General features: G+C 35.6%; 1 protein-coding gene across 5 annotated transcripts in view; it reads left to right on the top strand.

Moving 5' to 3' along the window:
* The window catches only part of fbxw11a (F-box and WD repeat domain containing 11a), a 30,713-nt gene extending 11,635 nt beyond the window's left edge, over window positions 1-19,078 (top strand). For 2 of the 5 annotated variants that reach the window (XM_052615628.1, XM_052615627.1), the window contains 12 exons: window positions 1,241-1,309; window positions 3,860-4,079; window positions 6,503-6,689; window positions 8,240-8,330; window positions 8,456-8,593; window positions 8,675-8,793; window positions 11,824-12,073; window positions 12,177-12,295; window positions 13,562-13,672; window positions 13,759-13,837; window positions 16,629-16,793; window positions 18,185-19,078. In XM_052615628.1, the coding sequence (XP_052471588.1) occupies window positions 1,241-1,309; window positions 3,860-4,079; window positions 6,503-6,689; window positions 8,240-8,330; window positions 8,456-8,593; window positions 8,675-8,793; window positions 11,824-12,073; window positions 12,177-12,295; window positions 13,562-13,672; window positions 13,759-13,837; window positions 16,629-16,790 (1,545 nt within the window). In that variant the 3' untranslated portion in view covers window positions 16,791-16,793; window positions 18,185-19,078. Of the gene's footprint in view, window positions 1-1,192; window positions 1,310-3,859; window positions 4,080-6,502; window positions 6,690-8,239; window positions 8,331-8,455; window positions 8,594-8,674; window positions 8,794-11,823; window positions 12,074-12,176; window positions 12,296-13,561; window positions 13,673-13,758; window positions 13,838-16,628; window positions 16,794-18,184 lie in introns of all 5 variants that reach the window. The other 3 variants (XM_052615629.1, XM_052615630.1, XM_052615632.1) reach the window with 2 other exon arrangements.
* The last annotated feature ends 4,030 nt before the right edge of the window (window positions 19,079-23,108 follow it).

Below are 23,108 nucleotides of genomic sequence, written 5' to 3'. Positions count from 1 at the left end.
ACAAAAGCGCAACGTTTGTTGTTATAGTGAGTGCACACAAATAAACGTAGAGGCTTTACAGATTCGAAAGATGTATTACTCTTATCCGTATGACCAAAATGACGGATTATTTTAAGAGTATTCACCGGCACCTCCATCTGTCATGCTGTGAACGCGCAACAGTTCAGTTTTTACACTCCGCATAGACTCTTGAATAGCGCACATTTTTCTAGATTAACATTAGACTGAGCGGCCATGTAAAGTTGCTACAATTTACATATTTCAGATGATAAGCCATAGTTGAGGTCTTTGGATGTACCGTATTACCACAAAATCCAGCCGTTAACGATCTGCCCATTGCAGACTGCATGACCTCACTACTTCCTGAGGATTTTTTTTTCTGCGCCAAAAAATTATGTTTGACACAACCTCCTCTTGTCGACTAACGTTTAGTCAACTTTAAGGGGGCAGCCCTAACTGAAATATAGTATGAGTAAACATTCACATATCATGCCATTTTCTTTGCAACACTCTATTGCTCAACACACATTCAACTGGCAGCTCATAGTGTTGTTGAAACAGACAATCTGTATTATTTGTCTGTGCTTGGATAGTGGATGATGTTGTTAGTTGATGTGGTTTTCTACACTTGAACTGACAGAACTGACTTCATACATTCATTAAATCCACCAAAATACCGGCTAATTTAAATTCAAAATAAAGTGAACATTAATGAAGAGAAAAGATCCCGCTGCATTTGAACATTGACTCAGGCCACATGTGTTTAATGAGGGATCTTAGTAAGCAGCGTGTATTTACATCAGGTTTCATCGGTCTGTCTTTATCTTTGTGTTTCACTGTTTGCTATGTCAAAAGTGCAATGCATGTACTTGTGATTTTTTTTAACCCTTTATGTGATTAAGACTGCTTAAACACACCATGTTAACCAGTTCAATTATTGCAACAGTTGTTCCATATATGAAGCTCCGCCCACTCATCCTTAAACTCCTCCCCTCCTGCATTTATGTTCTCTTTGTGATGGTTGCAGTGGAACTGACAGAAGATTCAAAGTTCTCACAGACATTTAGATTAGGGGTTATTGAGAGTTGAATCTGTTTATGTTTGTCGTCTCTGTGTGCATGTTAAATTGCCTGTGTTTGAAATGTTTTACCCAGAATGCAATATTTGGACCGATTCTTTTCCTGTTTTTCAGTCAGACACGATTACCACCTGTCGCTCTCTCTTGTGTGTCTCTCTGTAGAGCATGACTGTGATGGAATCACAGAATAACACAGATGACATCTCACCAAAGAAGACAACAGTGTTTAAGGTGTGTGTGTGTGTGTGTGTGTGTGTGTGTGTGTGTGTGTGTGTGTGTGTGTGTGAAAAAGAGATATATTTACATTTACAGGAGCTGGTCAGTGATTTTATTTCCTTGCAAATCCAAAAAATACCGAAATAAAAATTCCCAGCTGAATGGGCTAGTTGCATATCTCCGCCATCTTGGATTTCCAGTCTTGCGAGCGTGCGCGTAGATATTTCCGGTTGTGCTTAAAGTCAGTGCAGAGAGAAGTCCAAATATTACCTTCTATATGTTTACAGGATTTATAATATCACTTCATATGCAAATAAGATATACGCTGCTATTATCACTATACTACAAATGTTAACTGAGCCAGTGGATTTGTTACTTGTGTATGTTTGGATCTGGTGAATGAATTAAATACACTAATGTTCACTACTGTTCACGAAATGAAAGTTGAACTCGTGGTGTGTATACACAGCTATATAATGCATTTTATCTTACCAAATATGTAAATGTACAAATGACTTATTTTTCTTCTATTTTTATATATTAAATATTTACCTCGTGAGACGTGGGCTGCGATTTATCTTCAGAAGTATCCATTTCTCAATTGTACACATACATCAGTCTGTTTCATCATTATTTTCACAACATATTTTACACAGTAAAAAATACGTGACTAGTTTTAATATCTGTTTAATCTGATAATTAATGCAAAACAATAACAATATACATGGCTGCTCATAGACAGATAATGATTTATGCTGCAGATCTTTCACAAAACAAATAAACAGATAAAAACACACATGAATGCAAACAGCGATTTTTATTTAAGGCAAACCTACCATAATTATATTACGTTTAATTGTACAGTTAGTTATAAATTATGTTATCAAATAAAGTTAATAAAACATGCTTTATCAGAAATCTCTGTGCGTCGTTTGACAGTCAGAAACATTGATCTTACATAACAGAACAAAACCAGCTCTTCGAAAATGAAAAGTATTGCATATTTGAGAGGTTTGTGTTTGAAAGAAGAAATCCCTGTGGACCTGAACTGACACTGATCCGCATAATCAACAGAAGAATAAAGCAATCTCCGCGTTGTATCTTGATGAATTTCCACACAGAGGTACGCAAAATATAGGGAGGATGTTTCCCCATGTTTTTGATATACCACTATCGGCTGTTAAATTTGAAAATCATTAATTATAGACAGGGTTGGGGAGTAACGGAATACATGTAACGGCATTACGTAATCAGGATACAAAAATCCAGTAACTGTAATCCGTTACAGTTACGTCAAAAAATGTAGTAATCAGATTATAGTTACATTTTGAAAAAAGGGGGAATACTTTCAGGATTACAATGGTTTCATTTAAAACTAAATAAATCAGTATTTTGGCATAATAACACTATATTAAGCGCAGCTTGATTAATGACTCACGCGAGTCACGTGTGCCACCAGCTGGTGCATGCGCAAATAACAGCTGTCTACAATCTCCTCAGACGCAGATTGAATCACTGCTGCAAAAACGCGTTCATTTCATGGAATTCCGCTGCTATTTTGTTTAAAAAGAAGAAACTGCAAACAACGTTGAACAATGCAAACTGTGCCTCCCAGCAAAGAAAACACTTTCTTCATCGTAGGATTCGACATCCAACCTAAAGAAGCATTTGCACTTTTTAAAATTAGTTTTATATTTGCAAAGATAAAAGATAAAAACATTTCCCATTGTCAAAAAATTTTTCTTATTATTTTAATTGAAAAAAAAAAAGAATTTGTATTCTCTATTTTTCTGTTGAAGAAACATTTCCTTAAAATTCTTTCTTATTATATTTTTTTTCAAAAGAAAAAAAAAATCTGTAATACCAATACCATGCACTAGATGTCTGTATAGTTTTATATATATATATATTAATTCAGGGCTGTGAAATTCTTTATTAATAAATGTTGTTGTTTTTAAAAATAATATTTGACCTTGAAGTAATCCAGAAGTAACCCAAAAGTAATCAGTTACATTACTTTCCTATTGTGGTACTTGGATTACGTTACTGAATACTTTTTTTATGAAGTAATTAGTAACTGTAACGGAATACATTTTTAAAGTAACCCTGCCAAGCCTGATTATATACATCTAGCCAAGTTTCGTTTGTAAGTTTCCCTTACAGTCAATGCGAGCGTCGCAAGACCGGAAATAAGTACGCACACACTCGCGTCGCTGAAGCTCACCGGCGCCATCTTGTGCACCTAGCCCATTACCTGCTGTTGACAAACACCAAGGTCATGTGGTAATTTAATTTATAAAAAGAGATCAGTTCAAAAGCAAAATACGGTAACTGTTGTGCTTTACTGTAATGCGTGTGCATTTAAAAAAATAGACTTAAAGAGACAACAAAATGTATTTTAATGGCACCAACAGGTATGCAATACATTTAAGTAAAATATTTCTTATTTACTTTTAGATACTTTATTTTTAGGCTAGTTTTACTAGTTGACCAAGTGCTTCTATCAACCCTTCTATATATATTCTCATTTTCACTCAGCCACTGTCTTATTGTCTGTCTGTTCAGTTCGGGAACGGTTCAGTGGCAGGTTCGAGGAAGAGGTCGTCACAGGGGAATTTCCAGAAAGAGAAAGACCTGTGCATCCAGCTGTTTGATCAGTGGTCAGAATCAGATCAGGTGGAGTTTGTGGAGCATCTGATTTCTCGCATGTGTCACTACCAGCACGGCCATATAAACTCATACCTTAAACCCATGTTACAGAGAGACTTCATCACCACGTTGCCAGGTAACTAACTCACACATAAGCACATGTACCTTAAGCCTTGGCTACAACAAATCCTCCTACTGCAACACATGCTTTAGCGGAGTCAGAAATGTGAGTGTCGGCACGTGGCCAGAGCCGCCCACTTACATCACTAAAACACGCATCTGACAACATGTAAAGCAGTTTGTTTTTATGTGATGTTTAGGGGAGGGTAAATATAAAAAATGCTAATGGTGAATGATGAACCAACGGGCAATAAAGTAGTAGTTCAAATGGTTTTACAGACGTTTAAAAAAGGCATTTATATAGACGTTGTGGAAGAAATTAAGGCTTTTGAGGAAAACATTCAAGGATTTTTCTCCATATAATTGACTTCAATTGTGGCCAATGCAGCTTCAAAGGGATCTTCGTGATCCCAGCTCCGGAATAAGTGTCTAATAGTGAAACAATCTGTCATTTTCTAAAAAAAAAAAAATAATAATAATAATTATTACATTTATTCACTTTTTAACCACAAGTACTCATCCTGCACTAGCTCGACTTCACGCATTGTGCTCACACATTATGTTGGAGTGATGTAAACCAGTGTTTACAAAGCGAGCTTGCAAAGAAAGTAAACTTAAAAATTAATTATTCATCAGCTGAGATCGTGTAGAGCCATTTGAAGCTTCAGTGAAACTGCACTTTAAACTTTCAGCCCATTGGTCCCCATTGAAATCCATTATATGGAGAAAAATCCTGGAACGTTTTTAATCAAAAACCTTAATTTCTTTGGGACCGAAGAAAGACATAAACATCTTGGATGATATCAGGGTGAGTAAATTATCAGAAAATGTTTATTCTGGAAGTAAACGAATCATTTAAAGTAATAAGAACAAATGTTCATTTTACATTCATAATATAGAGTTGCACACATTCTATGAGTTGCAGTTCTGGCGCCGCCGTCTCAATATGCTGTACAATGCGACATATATTCACATCAGATGTTGACTCAGCGGTAAGAGTTGCACTCATGGAACAATGTACTTATTCGCAATCACAAAAGTACATCATTTGCATGTGCTTTAAAGCCTTGCTGGTTATACTTTTAATTCGCCTGCTGTTCTGACATGCGCTTTTTCTGAGCGCATGCTCATGAAACACACACACCTTAAAAAAAGCCTGTCAAACAGCTCCTGATTCCAGAGTTATCTTTTGCATCTGATTGCACCGATACTGTCAAAACACACAAGGTTTCATATAAACACAGTTGGTTATGCCTACAGTGAAAGAAAACAGTTGAGCGAAAAATGAATCCGTACCTGTATATTAGACGTGTGCCGTTCTTAAATAGAGAGCAGATTAATAGTACTAAACATGCTGCTGCTTGTTAATAAAGGGATACTTTAAAAATACTGAAAATTCTGTTGTTATTTACTTACTCTCATGTTGCCACTAACCTGTATTCATTTATTTTATTGAGAATGTGTGTAACCAAACAGTTGCTGGTTCCCATTGACTTAGGAAGGAAATAGTAGATGGAAACAATTATATGGAAGTCAGTGGGGACCAGCAACAGTTTGGTTACATTCTTCTAAATAAACTTTATGTTCGTCAGAAGAAAGAACCTCTTAAAAGTTAGTAAATGCTAACAGAATTTTAATTTGTGGGTGAACAATCCCTTTAATGTTCATAAAACAACCAAAGAGAAAAATCCCTCACTGCTCTTGACTGGAGAACTTTAATACAGTTGTTTTAATAAGAATCAATGTATTATTGAAGTGTATACAGTGTTTTATTTATTTGTTCATTTTATTTCTTTAATGTAAATACACCAACTGTCCCTGAAAAAGAAAGCACTGTTAGTTTTATTTGTATATTATGTGTGTTTTAATGTGTAATTATTATTATTATTTTTTTTAACAAAGATAAAATAATAAGAGTGATTTTTAATCTTCTTGCCTTTTGTTTTTGTTCTTATTTTTATTTAATATTTTTTTTTAAATGGGGAAATGAAAAAAAAATACTTGTGTGTGTGTGTGTATATATATATATATATATATATATATATATATATATATATATATATATATATATATATATATATATCAGCACAAAAAGAATTAACAGCATTAATTATTTCACATTTTGTTTTGTTTATATATAGACAATTTAACTGCTTAGGACAAACAAGGGACAACTGTAAAATACCTTATTTAGGGCAGCAATACATTTTTTTCAATACATCAATTTTCATCATTCCACTTTTCTAAAAGGTGTATTTAAACTTTGGACTTTTACTTAATCATGTCATGAAATATAAAATCTTGTTCCATTTTTTTTTTTTAAGTGCCTCAAATATTCAGTTTTGAGGAAGCTCTTGCTATTTTTATTTGCAGGATGCATCAGGTGCTCTGTGAATGTCAGTGATTGCACACAACTTCACTGAATCTCTCTGTTTGTAGCTCAGGGTCTGGATCACATAGCGGAGAACATCCTCTCGTTTCTCGACGCTCGTTCTCTGTGCTCTGCTGAGCTGGTCTGTCGAGAATGGCAGCGGGTCATTTCAGACGGGATGCTCTGGAAGAAGCTCATCGAGAGGATGGTGCGCACAGACCCGCTGTGGAAAGGCCTGTCAGAGCGTCATCAGTGGTAAAAACACACACAGATGCGCATTTGCTTTGTAACACTGATCAAACGTGTGTAAACCTGTGCAGTTTTTTTCAAGCCCTTGATTGTTGTTGTACAAGACAAGCACAAAATTATTAGACATGTACTCCACAAGAACATTATATTAAACAGAGATATATATTTAAAATATACATGTATATATCAAAATACAGAAAATTCATACAGTGTCTATATAGTTTTTTAATCGATTTGAATTGCAGTTTTATTTAACCCTCTGGAGTCTAAGGGTATTTTTGGGGCCTGGAAAAGTTTTGTCATGCCCCCTGACATTTGTGCTTTTTTTCAGTTTCTTATACTCATCTAAATGGCTAAAGTCTTTTAAACACAGTTTGAAATAAACAAAAATGTAAATGTATTTCCGTTATTTTATTTCAGCTAGTTGCCAAGGCATTAAGTTTATTTCAGGTGACGAGAGATCTTCAGTAGAACAACAGTAAACCTTAGTCAGATGAGATGTTGTCTGGCCATATGTCAGAAAACACACATTTCCTTTCCTTTCAGCTGTTATATTGTACTCGTAGTGCATGCTCTTCAATTGCACATGCAAGTACAGTGATGCATGCTGTATATATTTATTTTTATATAATAGAGAAAATGAAACCGTGAGCATGCGAAGTCGGAGTTATGTGATCAGTTAAGTCGTGAAGTTACCAAAAGGCAGTTAAAGCTGCCATAATGACCCAGTCTGTTGTGATTGGTCTCCTGTGTACAGCGCATGTCAGAAACGGAACGCGTGTCAGATCTGTGTCACGCTCAGCAGCAGCAGCTCTTAAAGTAATAGCAGCCAAAATAACCTAATAACCAGCTGCTTTGATGTCTGTTAATCAAAGAACAAAATAAAAAATGATGAAATCTTTAACTTTTGTAGCTTTAAGGATTCATCCATTTAATTTTGAATTTAGTGTTTACTTCAGTATAACTTTATTACATTTTTGTAGATTTCGTACTTGCTGAAGGGCACCGGTAGCTAAATATGACTTTTTAAGTTCACTTAAATTATAATTATAATTTTATAGTCTAATGTTAAAATTGATAGCTCTCAATTATACTGTAATGTTGAATGGCTATAGTCAGTGATTAAAATTTGGTAAAAAAATAAATAAATAAAAAGATTCCTAGACGCTTCAATAGTATTGGTATCAGTGATGTTTGTCTTCAGTCATGAAAAGATGCCATAAAAAAAAAGCTGTCTTTATGATGTTGCTACAATAATTGAAAGATTGAATGTGAAATGAATGAAAAAAAAAAAAAAAAAAAAAAAAAAAAAAATATATATATATATATATATATATATATATATATATATATATATATATATATATAAATATATATATTGTTTTTTATTTTTTTTATTATTATTATTTTTTTTTATATTACATGTGAAACTGTTATGTGAAAAATTATGCCATCAAAACGTTCTTGATTAATCATCATAATCAGTTCAGAATCATTTAGGTTGTTTATCCTTTGCTTGATTCTGATTGGTGTTTTTTTTTTTTTTTCGTCCCCAGGGAGAAATATTTATTTAAGAACCGAACAAACGAAGTTCCGCCCAATTCATACTACCATTCACTCTATCCCAAAATTATACAGGACATTGAGGTGAGCGTCCATCCAATCATAAATCTGTCCATCCAATTACAACCTCATCCATCCGATTGCCTTTTCTTCCATCCATCCACCCAGTCATACATTCAGTCTCCTGTTTGCATGTTCTGTTCGATTAGACTATTGAAGCGAACTGGCGTTGTGGACGTCACAATCTCCAGCGGATTCAGTGCCGATCTGAGAACAGTAAAGGTGTTTACTGCCTTCAGTATGATGACGACAAGATCATCAGCGGCCTGCGAGACAACTCCATCAAAGTACATATCTGTCTGTCTTTGTGTCTGCCTGTCGTTCTGTGTGTTGTGAGGATCGTCACGCTCTCTCTCTCTGTCTGTCAGATCTGGGACAAACAGTCTCTGGAGTGTCTGAAGGTCCTGACGGGTCACACTGGTTCGGTTCTGTGTCTGCAGTACGATGAAAGAGTCATAGTGACAGGCTCCTCAGATTCTACTGTCAGGTACGTACAGATATTACAGCGGCATAATTGCTGACAGATTTTACACTACTGTTCGAAAGTTTGGGATCAGGTCTCTAATTAATACTTTTATGCATAAAGGATGCATTAAATTGATCAAAACTGACAGTAAATACATTTGTGACTGAAGTAGGGCTGTCAAAATTGCTCAAAAATGACGTTCGAACATTCCCTCTAAAAAAACACGAACATTCGAACTATTCTAACATCTGGTTGCGCATGTTGTCAATGACGCACATTACGTCAATAAAAGGATAAAATAATACAAAGAGACATAACTACTTGTATAGGTAGTCTATTTAAGTTTAAATATATTTGACAACGTATTACCTACACAAAAACGAGGAAATCGACTAATGGCCAAGACCGCAGACCTCACCCTCTCTCGCCCTCACCCTCACGCTCTCTGCGCATAATGGTTTAAATGAACAAACACATTTTGAGTGCTGATCAAGAGTTTTGTGCAAGCAATTTAAGGTTGCGACTCTTGTCCCAAATATAGCAGGCTTCATTCAGTGATATTACAAATTTCAAATATTATTAATATTAATTGAAGTTTTACAGCATATAGAACTGGCATTGAATGCTCCGAGCAAGCTGTGCTGTGGTAAACATGTGACTTTTCCTTGATATGAAACGATAAATAATCAAACCTCTGTTCCATTGCTTGACAGAACTCCCTGAAGCCTGCCCCATCCACGACACTGATCGGTCTCATTTCCTTACAAATGAACAAAATGAATTCATCCGTTATGGCCTCTTTTCGTGTTGCAGACAAAGAGCTTGTGGCGGGCGATGCAAAGTAATGCTAAGTGTCAAGACGTGACTGTTTAGCTGGAGTTCCACACATTATGTCATGCTCAGTTGGGTGCACATTTTTGAGATGTGCTAGTGGTCGAATGGTATGCTAACTGTATCTTAAATAGCTTGCATACAACTTTATCTCGCGGGTCAACAATTTTACCTCGCTTTCTCTGCTGGGGTCGATTTGGGCTCTGCACTTTCTGCCATCTTCCATGAAGACGCGTCAACTTTCAGCAGTGATACAGTGACTCCTGTGACCTGTCCCTTAACCCTCTGGCACGCTAGCGCGCCCCCTCGCAAAGCAGATAGCCACGCCTCTATTACCACGGACGTTTTATTTTATTTTATTTGAATATTAATTTTCACCTTCTAAATTTTTTTTTTTTTTTTAACTATTCGAATATATATTCAAATTTAGAATATTCGTTGACAGCCCTACTTTGAAGACATTTACATTTTATCATTTAGCAGACACTTTTAGCAAAATTGAATTACAAATAAGAACAATAGAAGCAATCAAACCAACAAAAGAGCAGCAATATATAACTGCTATGACAAGTCTCTGTTAGTATAATGCAATACACGTCGCAAGTTTGTATTTTTTTAATAATATATAAAACCGAATAAGACATATAATAGATAAAAAAAGATATTGAATAGATGGAGCTAGTGTTCAGTTATTATTCAGGGTCCAATTATTATTATAATTTTTTATAATAATTAAAAACAAGATTTCCAATTTGAATACAAGCTGTTATTTTGGACTTGTAATGAAAATGAAATGTAATTATAATTTATTTTATTATAAACTACACAGTAAAACAGAGCATAGATAATCTTTTTAATCAATACACATTTTTCTCTCTTTCACATTCATCTCTCAGATGGTTTCTAACCTGTATCCCTGAACAGCAAGAAAAGTCCTTTGTCTAAAATTATGGAAATCTTTAAGCAGGAAAATAAAAATATGATGTGCTTGAAATCTATGTTAGGTAATTAGTTTTAAATGTCTTATACACATACTGCCTCCAGCTAAACAATCTTCATGGAAACGGTGACCTCACTTCCCTAGAAGCCTTTAAAGCTGCGGACAGAGCTCTGTCATCTTTTCCAGTGCGTGTGTGTGTGTGTGTGTGTGTGTGTGTGTGTGTGTTTCTCTCACCTGTGTGAGTTTGAGGGAATGAGCTGTACAGCTGCATAAATCAGGTTTACATCACTCTGAGTGGACGTTTAACACCTGAAGAGGGAAGCAGCTTTGTAATGTGATCGTGTTTAAAAAGCATTAACACATCAGTTGGCCGCGTTCAGCTCGAGTAGGATGTTTGAGCTTCTGGTGAGGTCGTTCACATGTCATTTATGGTCCATCTGTGTTTTGCAAGGTTTCTATATCAAGTAAATGCTGCTCTTTTCTATTCAATTTTTTTTTTTTCAGAGAATCCCGAATAATAAAATGTATACGTTTTTACAAAGATATGAAACGGCACAAAAGTTCTCATCATTGACAACAATCAGAAACGTTTCTTGAGCACCAAAACGTATTAGACTGATTTCTGAAGGATCATGTGACACTGAAGACTGGAGCAATGATGCTGAAAATTCAGCTTTATCATCACTAGAATAAATAACATTTTACAATATACTCGCAGAAACAGGTGTTTGAATTGTTTATATATGTAACAATATTTGTTTTTACTGGTTTACTGAAATAGTGGGCATGAATAGAATAAAATTCTCACTTTTTCCAAATGTAATGTTAAATACTTTCTTTTAGAAATTTCTTTAATCAGTACAAATGTTGCTGCTATGTTCAGATCTAAAATATTCCTTTAGCTAGAAATTGTTTTTTCTTAACGGTTCTGTCTAAATGAGTAAGTGTAAAGGGACCTAATACATACTAGATACTGTAAGATTTAAATTTTTCTAAATTTATAAAAAATATTTAGTAATCTTGTGTTTTTTATTTATTTATACGTTTTAATTTTTTTAAAAGTGTCTATATATTGTTTATTAATTTATATTTCAGTTTTAGTTGTTTTAGTACATCAAGTTAAACAAAATTTTATTTTTATTATTATTAATAATCTTAATTTATTTAAATGTTATACCACAAAAAGTTTTTTTTTTTTTTTTTTTTTATTAGTTTTAGCTAACCATAGTCTCCCTTACATTAGTTGTGCACAAGCTCATCTTTTTCTCTGTTTCCCTCAGGGTTTGGGATGTTGTTTCTGGTGAGGTTCTCAACACTCTGATCCATCACAACGAGGCGGTTCTGCACCTGCGCTTCTGTAACGGTCTCATGGTGACCTGTTCAAAAGATCGCTCCATCGCCGTGTGGGACATGGCGTCTGCGACCGACATCAGCCTGCGCCGTGTGCTCGTGGGTCACCGCGCCGCCGTCAACGTGGTGGACTTTGATGACAAATACATTGTGTCTGCGTCTGGAGACAGAACCATAAAAGTGAGCGGGTGGAAGTGGTCAGTGGGTGGGCGGGGCTTTAGTATTGAGTGATTGGCAGCTGTAGTGTGATGATGTAGATGAAGAATCTTGTATATGTTTGTAGGTTTGGAGCACCAGCACATGTGAGTTTGTACGGACGCTTAACGGTCACAAGCGCGGCATCGCCTGCCTTCAGTACAGAGACAGACTCGTGGTCAGCGGCTCCTCGGATAACACCATCAGGTTTATTACATTTAATTGTGTTTATTTATTGAATTGTGATTTTTAGTTTATGTATTCATTTATTTTATATATATATATATATATATATATATATATATATATATATATATATATATATATATATTGTTTTGTTTTTATAATAATGGTAAAAACGTAATTTTAATACATTTATATCAGTACACAAAAATGTGAGTGTGAAAATAAGAACAATATGTTTTGAGTGGAAAAAGTTATTATTTTAGTGTTTATAATAATTTTTTTAACATTTTAATTTAATAATTTTCTCATTGGCATACACTTCCATTAATATGTTTGAAATGTGGGAATTGTAAGTTTTTTTTTTTTTTTACATTTTCAAAAAAAATTATACCTGCTCTACTAATGCTAAAACAAGGTATAAACGGTAATATTGTGAAATATTATTAAAATTCGAAATAACCTTTTTTCTGTGTAAACATAATGTAATATTTAATTTATTTGCAAGTTGCAAGCTGAATTTTCAGCATCATTACTTCAGTCTTCAGCGTCACGTGAGCCTTCAGAAATCATTTTAATATGCTGATTTGCTGAAATATTGAGGTGTCATACATTTTTTTCACAATTTTTTAAAGGAATAGAAAAAGTTCAAAATAACAGCATTTATTTGAAATCGAAATCTTTTACTGTCACTTTTCTCAATTTAATGCATCTTTCCTGAAAACAATTGTAATTAAAATCTTAGTGACCCAAAAATTTTGAACAGTACAGTATTAATAAGAGTTGATGTGCAAGGTGATATTTAACAAGTACCTTTTATTAGATCTGAGGAGGTTTACGAAAAAAAAAAAAAAAAAACGTTAAAGTGTTTATGATAGTCTGTATGACTTACATTATAAAACATTTTTCGGAGGCATACAAAAGCTGTCTTAGAATTCATTACACACTGAAAATCTTCCCCTTTTTTGGTAAATATTGCTTTAATTCATGTGTTTTCCTCACACAAATCTATTGTAAGCATTCAGAATGCTTAAAATATAGTTTACGAGACGAGTTGTATAGACTACTGTTACTAATGTATTTTTATAAAACTTTTTTATTTATTTAATTTATTTTATTTTTTTCTTGACTCATCATTTGAGTCTTTATTTTTAGTTTTCCACTGAAGAAAATAAAGTCATGCATGTTTGGAATGAGTAAATGTTGACCATTCAGATTTCTTGTTGAACTAACTCTGTAAATGCTCTCTAAAAGCTCTCAAATCTTGAACATATGTTTGTGTGTATTCAGACTTTGGGACATTGAGTGTGGTGCTTGTCTGCGTGTGCTGGAGGGTCACGAGGAGCTTGTGCGCTGCATCAGATTCGACAACAAGAGGATCGTGAGCGGAGCATATGATGGGTGAAAACACACACACAGTCACAGCACCATCTGTTTCTGACAGGCCGTTCATCTGTGAACCTCACATTCTCTCTCTTCTTCTGCAGGAAAATTAAAGTTTGGGATTTACAGGCAGCTCTGGATCCTCGGGCCCCTGCCAGCACATTATGTCTGCGTACACTTGTGGTGCGTGTGAATAAAATAATCACATCGTCATATTTTTTTTTGTCACATTCACATATTATAAAACTGAACGACTACAAGAGGTCACTGCAAGTTTATTTACCCTGCTAGTTAAACCATTTGAAATAATATTTTAGTTAACTTTATAGGAAAATTTGTTCAATATAATTCATATTTCTCAAATAAGCAGTCGCACAGTGCTACTTAAAAGACAGATTGCCAAGCTGCAGGCTACTAGAAATGCTAGTATTAAAAACATAAGGTCATATGGGAATGTAGTGATGATGATAAATGAAGTGAATTACCGTATTTTTCGGACTATAAGTCGCACCTGAATATAAGTCGCATCAGTCCAAAAATACGTCATGATGAGGAAAAAAACATATATAAGTCGCACTGGACTATAAGTCGCATTTATCCAAAACCAAGATAAAACATTACCGTCTCCAGCCGCGAGAGGGCGCTCTATGTTTTCAGTGTAGACTACAGTGTAGCGCCCTCTCCCGGCTGTAGACGGTAATGTTTTATCTTGGTTCAGGTCTCTTAGTTCATTTCTCTTGGTTCATGTCAAATTAATTTTGATAAATAAGTCGCACCTGACTATAAGTCGCAGGACCAGCCAAACTATGAAAAAAAGTGTGACTTATAGTCCAGAAAATACGGTAGTTGATCAGTTATTTTTGAGATTGTTCATTGAAACAGCTGCTTCACTGAAATAATTGAATTCCTAGCTGTACTATTAAACAAACTTTGAAGAAAAAAAAATCGATTCACTAAAAGAATCAGATTTCCATACTGATCCACAAAAGATTCAGATTCCGAGCAATACTGTTAAACAAACTTTGAAACAAATGGATTCACTAAAAGAATCTGATTTCCATACTGATCCACTAAAATAATTAAATTCCTACTTGCAAAGTTTCGGAGTTTGCAAGTTGTGTTATTTTTTCTTTTCTTTTTTTTTGGGGGGGGCTATCTGGTGGCAGAAAATGACAGTTGTAAAGTAGCTGTCTATTGAAGCCATGGAATAAAATAATTTAAAAAAGAGTTTATATTTCTAAAATCTGATAACAAAATCAACTCCTCAATCTCTTTTTTATTTTTGACTCGGAATCATGAGTTTCTATCCCACACTTCTGGATTTTTTTTTCTCACTATTGTTGAGTTAAATTGAGTTATAAAGTCTGAACTAGGAGACTAAATTCGGGTAAAAATAGGCAAAAAAGTCAATATAAAATGGGTCAATGTTATGTTAAATTTTATAGGTTTAAAGGGTTAGTTCACCCAAAAACGAAAATTATGTCATTAAAAACTCACCCTTATGCTGTTCCAAACATGTAAGGCCTCCTTTTATCTTCAGAACACAGTTTAAGATATTTTAGATTTAGTCCGAGAGCTCTCAGTCCCTCCATTGAAGCTGTGTGTACGGTATACTGTCCATGTCCAGAAAGGTAAGAAAAACATCATCAAAGTAGACCATGTGACATCAGAGGGTCCGTTAGAATTTTTTGAAGCATCGAAAATACATTTTGGTCCAAAAATAGCAAAAACAACGACTTTATTCAGCATTGTTTTCTCTTCCGTGTCTGTGTGAGAGAGAGTTCAAATCAAAGCAGTCTGGATATCCGGTTCACGAACTAATCATTCAGTTCACCAAATCGAACTGAATTGTTCTAACCGGTTCACATCTCTAATGCGCATTAATCCAAAAATGACTTAAGCTGTTAACTTTTTTAATGTGGCTGACACTCCCTCTGAGTTCAAACAAACCAATATCCCGGAGTAATTCATTTACTCAAACAGTACATTGAATGTTACTTTTTATCTCACAATTCTGATTTTTTTTTCTCTTGCATTTCTGACTTTATAACAGAATTATTCTGTTATAAAGTTATAAAGTCAAAATTGCGAGTTATAAAGTAAGAATCGTGCTTTAAAGTCAAAGAGTTTGTTTTTCGCAAATCTTGCAATTCTGTCTTTCTTTTTTCTCACAATTGCTAGTTCATATCTCACATTTCTGACATTTTTTTCCCTGAACTGCAAATACTAAAGTCGGAATTGCACATTTCTTGCATTTCTGAGAAAAAAAACCTATTTTTTATAACTCGCAATTTTGACTTTAGATAAAGTTAGAAATGCAAGATTATATCATGCAATTCTGACTTTACAACTCGCAATTGCCATTTAAAAAAAAAAAAAGTCTGAATTGCAATTCTGAGATAAAAAGTCACAATTACCGTGCTGCTGTTTTATTTACATTTTCTATTTTTTTTTGTGGAGGAAACGAACTTCCATAAGAATCAGATTCCTAGCTAAACTATTAAACAAACTTTGAAACCGACTGTTTCACTGAAAGATTTAGAATTTCTAGCTATATTATTAAACAAACAGATTCAATAAAAGAATCAGATTCCTCAATAGTTATCTGACTTTTTTTAGCCAATCAGTTTGTTTAAAAATAAATAAATAAAAATCTACCTCTGCTTTTAGTTCTAGTAGCCTGCAGTTTGACAGACTAGCTGCAAAGTTGTTTCCCCAGCACAAGGAGACTGTTGATTTGAGAATTATGAATTCTGTTTTGTATACATTTCCATAAAGGTTAACTGAATGATTATTTCAACAGCTGAGCAGTTAATATGCTGCAGAATCATGCAGTCATTACATGTCAGTAACATTGCTGCGTTTACTCCTCAACACCATACTCACCGTGTCTGAGCGAGCTCTGCAGTGTGTTTGCGTGTGCGTTACTGTATGTTCTTTTGTTCATGTGTGTTGTCATGGTAACCTCTGGCAGGAGCATTCTGGGCGTGTGTTCCGACTGCAGTTTGATGAGTTCCAGATTATTAGCAGTTCCCATGACGACACCATCCTCATATGGGACTTCCTGAACGTCTCCACCAACGGCCAGCCGGAGAGGCGATCGCCCTCGAGGACATACACATACGTCTCCAGATAGCAGGTACAACAAACAGCAGAGTTTTCAATCATTCATCAGATTTGAACTTCGTTACATATATCATGATTTTTGGTTTAGTTTAGCTTTAACTATGTTTGGTGATTTTACATGTTTGTCAGAAAGTCTTCGATTCTATATATATATATATATATACAGTCAGGTCCATAAATATTGGGACATCGACACAGTTCTAATCTTTTTGGCTCTATACACCACCACAATGGATTTGAAATGAAACGAACCAGATGTGCTTTAACTGCAGACTTTCAGCTTTAATTTGAGGGTATTTACATCTAAATCAGGTGAACGGTGTAGGAATTACAACAGTTTGTATATGTACATCCCACTTTTTAAGGGACCAAAAGTAATGGGACAGATTAACAATCATAAATCAAACTTTCATTTTTTAATACTTGGTTGCAAATCCTTTGCAGTCAATTACAGCCTGAAGTCTGGAGATCAATTAGACATCAGCGTACGCTGGGTTTCATCCCTGGTGATGCTCTGCCAGGCCTCTACTGCAACTGTCTTCAGTTCCTGCTTGTTCTTGGGGCATTTTCCCTTCAGTTTTGTCTTCAGCAAGTGAAATGCATGCTCAATCGGATTTAGGTCAGGTGATTGACTTGGCCATTGCATAACATTCCACTTCTTTCCCTTAAAAATCTCTTAGGATGTTGTTCCAGAACTGTGAAGGCTTATTTAGATGTTGTTTGGCAAATTCTAATCTGGCCTTCCTGTTTTAGAGACTCACCAATGGTTTACATCTTGTGGTGAACCCTCTGTATTCACATGGTGAAGTCTTCTCTTGATTGTTGACTTTGACACACACATACACCTACCTCTTGGAGAGTGTTCTTGATCTGGCCAACTGTTGTGAAGGGGGTTTTCTTCACCAGGGAAAGAATTCTTCGATCATCCACCACAGTTGTTTTCCATGGTCTTCCGGGTAGTTTGGTGTTTGGAAAGCAACCAAAGAGATTTTTAAGGGAAAGAAGTGGAATGTTATGCAATGGCCAAGTCAATCACCTGACCTAAATCCGATTGAGCATGCATTTCACTTGCTGAAGACAAAACTGAAGGGAAAATGCCCCAAGAACAAGCATGAACTGAAGACAGTTGCAGTAGAGGCCTGGCAGAGCATCACCGGGGATGAAACCCAGCGTGTGTGTGTGTGTGTGTGTGTGTGTATATATATATATATATATATATATATATATATATATATATATATATATATATATATATATATATATATATATATATATACACGCTGGGTTTCATCCCTGGTGATGCTCTGCCAGGCATTATATATATAATTTTTTTTTTTTTTTTTTTCATTCTTTAAAGACTGATTGATTGTATCTCTCATTCATACGTCTGTCTCGTCTGTTCAGGTGCCTCTTCTATGTGCCAGTGTGTCCTGGGAGAGCTGAGAGCTGATTGGTTGTTGGCTGTGTCCGTCACAGAATGGTGCCTAGGGATCCACCTCCTCTTCTCTGTCTGACTATAAACTTACACAAAAAAACCTACATAGAGTCATGCTTTGCCAAACACACACACACACACACACACACGCACACTAAAGATTCAAACACACACTATTGGGTTTCAGCACTGTTCTGCTTTAAGTAGTGGGGAAAAGAAAAGCACAATTACACACGTGCGCACACACAGACGTATCTTCAATCCGCTTCAAACCGTATCTGTACTATCACTGCTGCTCAATAACCCAGAGATCTGCACTACTAATAGCTCATATCCACACGGGGATCACTGACGCTGGGATTCTGGGAGTGACGTACGGATGAAGGACAGGTCATTGAGACTTTGCGAACTGCTGTGTGAGAGAAAGAGACCTGGACAGTAGTCAAGACTCTCGCGGAAATGAAAGAAAAGTGAGCGGTGAAGGTTCAGGACTTTTTCATGCCTCATCTCTCTTCAGGACCAGGGACACAGGTGTTTTTCAGGATGACGGCGAGAAGCAGAAGTCCGTCTGCATGCATGCGAGGATCAGTTTGGTGACCGTCTGCTCTGATGCCTCTTTCCCATTCGTCTTTAGTTTTTATGATTTTGTTTTTCTATTTAATTGGCCTCTTCATCTCTCCTGTATGGGTCTGCTAGGCATTGTATGTCTTTGTCTCTCAATGTCTGGTTTGATTTCTCTCTGCCTGCTTGCTCATCGAGGGCTGAATCTAGTTGTAAACAAAATTGTCTTGTCAGATTGTGTTGTATATTAAAAAAAGAGTTTTTTTAAGAAAAAATATTGTGAATAAAGTACCTGACCATGATTAATGTATCATTTTAAACCTAAAACATACTTTACACAAGTGAAAAAGACCTCTTGTGGTTCATATGCATGCATTTTCTTTGCTCAGTTTCTCTCTTTCAGATAAACTGCTGTCATGGCGGAGCAAAGGTTTGAAGAAAATCTCCCTGAGCAGGTTAGTTAAAGTTAATTAAGCTGTTGACACGTTTACAGTAGCTACAAGATGTAAATAATACATCTTTTTTTTTTTTTTTTTTTTTTTAAAGTCAGACTTGTGAAGGAAACTATCGGCTCCTTGAATACTGGAGTTTGTTACTTTCACAGTAATGCAACTTATGCAAGAATCTGGTTAAGTTTGTTTAACAGGTTGGCCAAGCTTATATATATATGAATTTCTTTTACATTTACTGTTTGAAAACCACTTAGTCTGAGTATATTTCTGACTTCAGGCCTTTCATTTTAACAGAGTTAAGCTTCAGAAAATCCTGACTGATTAACAATAATAATCAATATGCAGTTTGACCCCAGAAGTTCCCCTTAAATAATGAGATGCAGCGAGGTAGCGTGTCCCGCTGTTGTCAGAGCGACCGCTAGGTGTCACTGATCAGCTACGTTCTGTCCCTCTCCAGACTGACCCAAGTTCATCCAGACTGAACAAGCCTGAACTTTCCTGATGAGCTGCTGGTTAAAGCGCTTGATTGATTCAGGAATAATCGGATGACAGAGCGCCGTGGGCTGGGGATTATTCCAGACTCGTGCCAAGAGAGAGAATTCTTCCAGAAATCCTGTCTTGTCTTGGTTTGTGTGATAAACACTCTGACATTGGCAGTCCGTTAAAGTGAAGCCAATAGTCTCATTTTCTTTTAGCAGATTATGATACTTCTTGTAGGTTTGCACTTATTCAGAGGGGCTAGTTGTATCTGAGACTGTCCTAAAATGTATAATTTGAGAATTATATATTATGAAGGTTTAAATATTATTATAAATGTCTAAAATGTTATCTGGAAAATATTTAATGTCTTTAAAAATATATTCAGTTATTCATTGATTTTTACTCAACCTTATACTGTTAGATGTGTGTTTTTTTCTGATTTTATTTACTCATTTTAAATCCTTCTTTATTATTTTTGTTTTCTTTTCTTTTTTTTCTTCTTCTTTTTTTTTTTTTTTAAGCATGCTTTTTCTCTAATCTGGATTCCAGTTTGAAAACCAAAGGCTCAGAGTGTTAAGACTCAGGGAAATCCTAATTAATTATCAATAATAGAAGAAAGAAAGAAAAACATGTATAGATGAGTCCATCTAGATAAGACCAGGGACATGTATTAAGAAAGTAAATGAAGTCAGTTCTAATATATTTTGACGTTGAACTGGAAAATAAAACTGAGACTGCATACTCCCTTCGGTCGGATAAACGTAATTAGAAATGCCCTCCTTCATCTGAACATTGGTCTGATTGGCTGGCTTGAGTGCAACCTCTGCACAGGTTCCAGAAACATGATTGGCTGATAGAAGTGTTGTTCCATTTGGATAAAACACGTTACACTCGACCCCTGCCAAACATCTTCACCCCTGGGTGGACTTATGCTTGGAAATGTTAATATGTCCTCAATGGGTTTTCCTTGGCAAACTAAAGCATTTAAATGCGTAAATGTCACTCGTCCAGAATAGAATGGAAAAGTTCACAACAAACCAGCGAGAAGAGTGTAAACTAGCACAGGCAGGTTCAGAAGAGGCCACAAGCCGTCTTTTCCCCAACATTCCCAAACAAACACCAACAGTCCCAAACGCTGCACCTGTTTGCGGTTCCTGGCACACCTCGAGACTCTCCCCCGTTTCAAACAATTCCTCCGGCTTTACAGCCAGCGGCCGACATGAGAATGTTTGTCTGGGAATCTTGAGGCCATTTCAGCCCAACACATCTTCAGAAAGGGCATGTGTCTTTGGAGAGTTTTATCGTGGCGGGCCTGTGTGTCTTCACGGATTGGAAAGAGGGAATGTGTGTCAGAGGTCAGTTGTTTGTGGTGTCAGCGAGAGAGAAGGAGCACGTAATGCTCGTTGTTTTACATTGTGGGTCTGGCTGCGGTGTGTCAGTGTCATTGTGGTTTGCTGTGCTGAAAAATGTGTGTGTGTGTGTGTTGTGCTGTGTGAGCTGTGGTTATTCACTGCTCAGCAATATGACCTGGATTCGGTCTCTACACTGCGGTATAAGTGGTCTTCTAGTAGTGAATATTTGGGGCTAGATGTTACCCATGTTACAAAAAAAGTCCGATTTGAGTGTCATGAGCCAAATTTCCTGGTCATATTTCACTCCAACATCAAAGGTAAAAAATAATGTATATTTAGTTTTATGTAGGCTAAATCAGGTATAATAATACTTATACATTTTCTATATTATTTAACTTATACAATTATTTACTTTTATATAATTATTTACTTCTGACTTTTATCACCATATATATTTAAAAAAAATGGCATTACTGTAATATATCATGCCTGTATATTTTAATGCATGTCTGTATACTTGATATACAGTGCCCTCCATAAATATTGGAACAGTAAAGACAAAAATGCTTTCTCTGCTGTGGAGTCATTTGGACATTTGCAAATATGATTAAAAGATGAATATGCAACGAAACTACAGAAGGTCACATTTTATTATTAAAGCACACACGCTTTACCAAATAAAAAGGACAGCACTTTTAGAGTTCATACCACTATTGGATGTGAGCATAAGTGTCGGGACAGTTGAATAAAGATTAAAAGCTAATATTTAGTTGCAGAACCCTTGCATGCAGTCAGAGCAGTGAGTCTGCAACCCACAGACATCACCAGACTCTTGGTCAATTCCAACTGTCGCTTGTTTTGGGGAGTTTCTGTCTTTGGTCTCCTCTTCAGCTGGTGAAATTAATGTTCAATCGGATTTAAATCTGGAGATTGATTAGGACAATCTAAGACTTCACATTTCTTTGCTCTGATAAAGCTGTTGACTGAACTGGCAAGGGTCATTGTCCTGATCCAATATGAAGTGCTTTCTAATGAGTTTGGTGGCATTTTCTTGAATATTGGTAGCCAAGATGATTTTCTACCCTTCCAGATTCATTCTGCTACTGTCATCATACATTAAGTCATCATAAAAATGAAGACACCACCTCCACCCAGCATTACAGATGAGCTTGTATGCTTAGGATCATTTGCAGTTCCCTTTTTTCTCCATACTTTTGCTTTAGATTGACAGAGCATCACACCAGCTTTCTGGAGGTTGTAGGTGATTTTACAGACATGTATCATGTTCATTTTCACAGCTTTTATGATTTGGCTGTCATCAACTATTGTTCTTCTCAGCCGATCAGGTCGTCGCTGGTTGCTGATTTCGCCGGTAGTTTCCAAACTCTTGATTTCTCCATATCCTTTGTTTTTCCTATAGTTCTAATCCAAATTGTTCGTTCTTCTTCCAGAGTCGACTTCCTCATCTTCATCCTGGTTTGTGTGTGTCATCATCGAATGGAAGACTTTAGAATGCAGAAGCAATAGGTATTACTGAAAACACATTCCCTACTTTTCATATCTGAAGAATTAATGCAACAGGACACAGCTGAACACTGTGAGAGCTGTGAGGCAACTGTTCCAACACTCACATCAGATAGGGAGATGGAACTCTAAAAGTACTGATCTTCTTAGCTGGTAAATCATCTTTGTGTTGAATCACCCAATAATAAAATGTGACATTCTGTAGTTTTGTCTCATATTCATCTTTTAATCATATTTACAGATTTCTTGACTCCACAGCAAACAGAACAATTTTGTCTTTACTGTTCCAATACTAATGGATGGCACTGAGTGTGTGTGTGTATGTGTATATATATACAGTACAGATCAAAAGTTTGGAAACATTTATATTTTTAATGTTTTTGAAAGAAGTTTCTTCTGCTCATCAAGCCTGCATTTATTTGATCAAAAATACAGAAAACACAGTAATATTTTGAAATATTATTACAACTTAAAATAATATTTTTCTATTTTAATTTACTTTAAAAAATAATTTATTCCTGTGA

Source organism: Carassius gibelio, chromosome A14, assembly GCF_023724105.1.
Source record: "Carassius gibelio isolate Cgi1373 ecotype wild population from Czech Republic chromosome A14, carGib1.2-hapl.c, whole genome shotgun sequence".
NCBI lineage: Eukaryota > Metazoa > Chordata > Actinopteri > Cypriniformes > Cyprinidae > Carassius > Carassius gibelio.
This window is presented reverse-complemented; position numbering and strand designations above follow the sequence as displayed.